The sequence below is a fragment of the Psammomys obesus genome, unplaced genomic scaffold (assembly GCF_907164565.1).
Source record: "Psammomys obesus unplaced genomic scaffold, mPsaObe1.curated_primary_1811, whole genome shotgun sequence".
Lineage (NCBI taxonomy): Eukaryota > Metazoa > Chordata > Mammalia > Rodentia > Muridae > Psammomys > Psammomys obesus.
In genome coordinates this window covers 10,301,216-10,307,215 of record NW_026596152.1, presented here as the reverse complement: position 1 = coordinate 10,307,215, position 6,000 = coordinate 10,301,216, and the positions used below count along the sequence as shown (strand labels likewise).

At 53.1% G+C, this 6,000-nt stretch overlaps 1 protein-coding gene across 3 annotated transcripts in view; it reads left to right on the top strand.

Annotated features, from left to right (window-relative positions):
* The first annotated feature begins 4,653 nt into the window (after positions 1-4,653).
* Positions 4,654-6,000, top strand: part of Mprip (myosin phosphatase Rho interacting protein) — a 123,322-nt gene continuing 121,975 nt past the window's right edge. For 2 of the 3 annotated variants that reach the window (XM_055594223.1, XM_055594224.1), the window contains exon 1: positions 4,687-4,987. In XM_055594223.1, coding sequence (XP_055450198.1) covers positions 4,865-4,987 — 123 coding nt within the window. In that variant the 5' untranslated portion in view covers positions 4,687-4,864. Of the gene's footprint in view, positions 4,988-6,000 lie in introns of all 3 variants that reach the window. The other variant, XM_055594225.1, reaches the window with a different exon arrangement.

Below are 6,000 nucleotides of genomic sequence, written 5' to 3'. Positions count from 1 at the left end.
AGGCTCGGAGGAATGGCAAAGCCCTCCCTTGGACCAAGTACAAATGCTAAAGAATGACTGACCTTTAGCCAAAACCAATGTATGTAGAAAGTATGACTACAGCTTCCTCCTCTCGGAGGATTCAGGCTGAGACTGCTCCTCTAGAGAGACCTCTTACTGAGATTAACTAAGCCTGGTTCCTCCTTCAGCTGTCTACAATCTCTATGTAATAGAGCCACCTCCTCCATTCAGGTGTATAAACTAAACCGAGTCTCCGGGCTGCTGCCGGTGTGTCTCCATCTGAGCCCCGATATCTGTACGTGTGTCTATGTGTCTGTCCTTTCTACATTCTCTCAGTGTTCATCCATTGCCCCTGTCTGGGCAACCCAAAGCCCGGTAGGCTGCACAGGAGTGTTCGTCTAAGGGTGAGCAGCAGCATCCTATGTGCTGGGTCCTGAACTGAATAAGGGAAGAGGGAGCTGACATCTCCAAATCTTTGCTTCGTGTCTATGGAGAAGTGAACTGTGCGGCTTCACACACCTGCTTCCAAGTCACCAGTGCCTCACCTACCACGATAGAGTGCGGCCTCAAACTGAACTAAAAGAAGAAAAGAAACGAAAACCCTTTCTCTCTCAAGCTGCCTCTTGTCCGACATCTGATCACAGTATACTCAGCGTCAGTGTGGACATATGAATTTCACAGTTATGATGTTAAGTGAGTAAAGGCAGGAGCACTGAGCAGACTCTCTCTTATGCCAGGTCAAAGGTCAGACAAGATGATGGAGAACAAAATAGTGGTTTCCTCTATGTGAACATGTGTGAGTTTATATAATAAATTCTGCCACTTCCCTGGAGGTTTTCAAGGGTAATAGTCAGAACCACACAGCAAGACTCAATTGCCTTTGGGTCCCACCTGAGAGGACTTTCCTTGCTTGCTTGTTAGGGGTATATATTACACATTACAATGAGAGCAATATAGTGAATCGTCTTTTTTTGTTTGGTTTGGTTTTGAGACAGAGTCTCAGCCTGGAACTCGCTATGTAGAGCAAGCTGGCCTTGAGCTCACAGAAATCAGCCTGTCTTTGCCTCTCCAGTGCTGGGATTGAAAGTGTGCACTGCTACACCTGGCCTGAATCACCTCGTTTTGAGAGAGGGTCTTGTACCCTGGACAGGCTGGTACTCTATGAAGTCCAGGCTGGCCTCAAACGATAGTGACATTGTTTCAGTCTCCCAAGTGTACCACAATACTTATCTAAATACCATGTGTGCTCTGTAAGTGCTCTGCCACTGAGTTACGTCCTCAATAAATCAATCTTAAAAGTACACGGCCTACTGAATGTATTCTAGGCCTCTGGAAAGGGAACCCAAAGTCTCAAATCTGGCTGGGTGGGTTTTATAATCTGATAGGGGAAATAGCTCAGCATGATGGAAGAGTATGTTTTCGTTTATTCAGTTGTGGCCAGGAGTTGCTGGGTACCCACTCTCTGCTAGGCCCTGAACTAGGTGGGGAAATGCAGTAGTAACCGTGCCCCAGCTCTGCCCTAGGGGTGCTGAGGCTAGTGGAATTTTAAACCTCGTCAGTGTTGTCCAGTTTCATTCCTTGCGTCTCTGACTGACACTCTTCTAGTTCTGGCCCCATCATCTGTACTATTTGGTCTTTCATAATCATCGCCTGATGGATCCCGTTTCTAAACCTCTGCTTGCCATTCATTTCCCTGACCAAAGGTCCCTATGTGAGTGCCCGGTCAAAAGAATCCACAGTTGCACTGGGACATGGCTCAGATGTAGAGCACTTACGGAGCATGTTTAAGGCTGTGGGTACCGCCCAATGTTTCAGACTCTCCACTGTCCAGGCTGTGGTGCCAGCCTGAAGACTTGAACTCTCACAAAGGACTTAATTATCACCATAGGCAAGGTCCTAGTGTGCCCTGAGCCCAATGGACCTCTTCTTTCAAGTAGTCATGAAATAAAAGTGCCCACCAGTAGCAGCATACCTGCTTTCTCAGGGAGACTAAGCTTGCCCCACTCATTCATCTTCATAATGCCTCCTCCTTCGGGACTGTTTGAATCTCCGCAACACCCTAATGACAGCCAGGCTTCTGTCTGTTTATACAGACTGGCATGAAGGTCCTGAGCCCATCACCCTGCTGTGGTGGTCTGGAATGTCTTTCCTTCTCCTTCTCCAGGGTGAGTTGTCTTAGGTTTTGGACTGGCCAAGATACTGCCTTTTCTAGGAGCCCCCACTCTGAGGCTATCTACGGAGTCAGGGGTTCCCTAGCCAGGACCCCACAATTTCCCAGTGGAAGGTTTCTCTTTGCCTCTTGTTTCCGTGAGCCTCAATTTGCTTGAGAGCGGGCTCTTGTCAGGCTACCAGCCTCAGGATCCCTGAATCACTCTTCGTCATACCCACAGCTGTGACTCCTGTGGTATGCGGCAGGCCTGGACAGAGCATGCTCAGCATTTTCTTAATAGGGTAGCCTTGATTGGCCCCAAGATACTGGTGGAACTTTAAAAGACTTTTTTTGGGGAAAAAATTTTTAATTACATTTTACATTTAGTGTGTGCGCGCGCGCGTGCCCATGTGGGTGCAGCACGCCATGCCACCTCACATGGAGGCCAGAGGGCAACTTGAAGGAGTTTGTTCTCTCCTTCCACCATGTGGCTTCCGGGCACTGATCTCAGTTCATCAGGCTCGGCACCAAAAGCCTTGACACACTGCAATCTCTCTGGCCTAAGTCTTTTTTTTTTTTTTTTTTTAACAAGTTATACATGCACATAAAACAAAACCCAAAAGGAACAAAAAAGGTTTTATAATGAAAATTAAAAGTAGGTCACCTCCCAATAACCCAGTTCTTCTCCCCAGAGGCCACCACTGGTATCACTTTCTGAGTATTCTGTGCAGACAAGAGCTGTCAGTGTCCTTTTACTCATTCCCCTTCTTTATTTTGGAAATTTTTAGACCAACAAGAAGGTTGCAAGAACAGTGCACTAAATACCCTTTACCAAATTTCACCGATTAATGATTGGCCACGTTATGTGAAATATTTTGCAAGCATCGCTATCACTTAAAGCTTGCAACACCATACATCCATGTCAGTTTTGTACATGTGGTCAACGAGGCGCCAGTCATAGTAAAGGACTTGCCCACAGCGGGATCAGAGCTGGGTTTTCCCCTCAGGCTGCAGGAAGGCTTTGATCTGGGCTCCTTTATTCCTGATTCCTTGCGCAGGAAAGCATTTCTTTCTCAAAATGGAAATACACTTCCCTGGGGTAGACACCAGATGATCAGTGGAAAAGTACACAACTCTGAAGGCATTTCGCTCCTAAAGCCTCTCATGACCTGAGCCCAGCTGCTCTCAGTGCTACCTCCTGCTCCAACATCACTGCCACCGTGAAGAATGAGTTAGCTCAGCCTCTGTTAAGAACTCGGGCTGACTTCTAACTGCCAGCCAGCTGAGGCCGGAATGTCCGGCCTAAGTGATCCCTCCCTCCCTCGTTCCCTCTCTCCCTCCCGCCCTCCCCTCTCCTCCTTAGAAATGTCTCACTATGTTCCAGACTGGCATCAAACTCTCCATCCTTCTAGATCTACCTCCAGAGTCCCGGGACCATAAACTCCTTTCTGGTTCCTCCTCCTCCTCCACCTTCACCCGCACACCTTGGGAACATTTCCGCGTGCCCTCTACGTAGATCCATCTGAGTGCTGTTGGAAACACTGTCTCCTCAGGAGCGGGGGTTGTCCGCCTCCACCCCCTTCCGCTCCGCCCATTCCTGATCCTCTGTCCTTTCCTTTCCCAGTGGCCTTTTGCCTGGGAGTCTGGGCAAGAGTGGCCTGGAGTATATAGTTCGGGCCCCTTCCTGGCTGAGTGACCTTACACAAGCTAGTCCCAGTGTCTGAGCCTTTGTTTCGTCACGAAGGAGTGCCCAACTCCGAGTCTAGCAGAATTGGGCTCCCATAATTGAACTGACAGTCCCTTAAGGCTGCTGACATCTTCTAGTCACCTCGGAAGCACTATGTCTTATTACTTAACTGTCCCGCGCGCCTCAGTTTCCTTACGTCCAAACAGGAATGATCCCGGAAAGGTTGTGAAACTTTCATGATCTAAACCACGCAAGCGCTTGAAACAGTTCCTAGCCCTTCAAGTGCTATCTGGGTCGACCGTAGGGCTGGCACACAGTAGGGGCGCAGGCTGGGCGCGGCAGAAGGCCGCAGCGAAGAGGCTACCAGGGAGGCAGGGGCCCGCCGGGAGACCGCGGAGGTCCGCGGCGCCCTTCCGGGAGCAGCCCAGCCCAGCCCAGCGCCGCGGCAGCTGTCAGGCCGCGGGCGGCGGCGCCAGTCCACCAAACCTGAAAGTTCCATCCCAGCGCCTCCACCTTCCCAGCCTGGACAAGTTACCTTGCGCCCGCGGCTCCCGGTCCCGCCCCCGTCACCCATTGGTCGACGGGTTTCTTTGTTAGCAGGAGCGTGAGGGTGCCATTGGCCCGCGGGGCTGCCCGTTGCGGCGCCCCGCCCCTCCCCGTCCCGTCCCGCCCCGCCCCGCCCCGCCCCGAGTGCGCGCGGCGCCGGGCTCGTTTCGTTCGCGGTGGCGGCGAGCGCCCGGTGAGCGCGACGGCTGGACTTGCCGGCCGGCGCCTTGGGGGCGGCCGCGGTGGAGGCAGCGGCCGGAGGCCGCGTCCGTCCATGGGCCCGCAGCGGCCGGGCGGCGGGGCGGGGCGCGAGGCGACGCGCGCGCTCTGAGGCCGCGGCGAGCAGGCGGGGCGCGGCGTGAGCGGGGAGGCCTTTCCGGGCCTGCGGCGGCCAGCGCAAAATGCGGCGGCGGCCGCGCTGAGTCCCGACCTCCGGGAGCGCGCTGGGCCGAGACGACCCGCGCTGCGGCCGCCTAGCCGACATGTCGGCGGCCAAAGAAAACCCATGCAGGAAATTTCAGGCCAACATCTTCAACAAGAGCAAGTGTCAGAACTGCTTCAAGCCCCGCGAGTCGCATCTGCTCAACGACGAGGACCTGACGCAGGTGAGCTGCTGCGGGGTGCAGAGCTGGGAGTCCTGGCTGCGAGTCGGGCCGGGGAGCGCGGAGCCTGCGAAGGCCGAGAGAAAATAAAAATGGAGCAGGAAAAAAAATGCGTGAGAGTTGGGGGATGGGGTTGGAATGGGGGCGGGAAGAGTATCGATAGAGCCGGGACAAAGGGAAAATCCTCAAGAATGCCGAAAAATAACATCCTTTCCCGTTCCCATAGCTCTGCCGTGTGATTCATGCTTGTTGGGTGACTCAAAAAAAATGTCTGGTTTCCCTGGATAGGGACGGAGTGGGGCTTGCTTACCGCTTGTCAGGACTCTCTTCCCCTCTCCAACTCCCCACCCAGACTCTTGTCTTGGGGCTGGACTCAGACTTGGACACCAGACTGTCCCAGGAATTGGCTTGTCTGCGTGGGCCACCGGCTTCCATCTTGTGGAACAGAGCCTGCCCTCCTAGTCACTGTCACCATCAGGGCCTGGAGAGAGGTGGGGTGTCTCCAAGTGGGGATGGGGGTGGGTCTTGCTTTTGAACTGAAGGTAGGGATGGCTTTTGATGAGGGGTAAGGGCTTCCCTTCCCGTTTCTGCTCTCTGGCTCAAGAGTCCAAGAAGACCTGTGCATTCTGGGGAAAGTTGGTTCCTTCCTCTTTCTGTCCGTATCTGTTGGTCCGCATTTTGGACCAGGTTAGTAGCTCTTCCTAACCCTTGTCAAAGTCACAGGCATACATGGTAAACAGTCCTAAGCCTCCAACTCCTCCCTTCCCCGGTACTGTAGGAGATTGGGAATTTGTATTGGTACAGATTTGGGCTACTGGCCCTTGGGGACTGGTTGCTCTCAGGCTTCTGGTGTTGAAGATTCCTAGCCTTGTTTACACCCTTTTGGGAAGGACATGTGCATCCTGCTCATCTTTCCCCCCATTCCTCTCTGGTTGCCCCTCAGCACCTGCTTGCTGACTGCCACTGGAGTTACCCATGCATTTCAGCCCAGTGCCACCTTGCTGTAGCCACTCCTT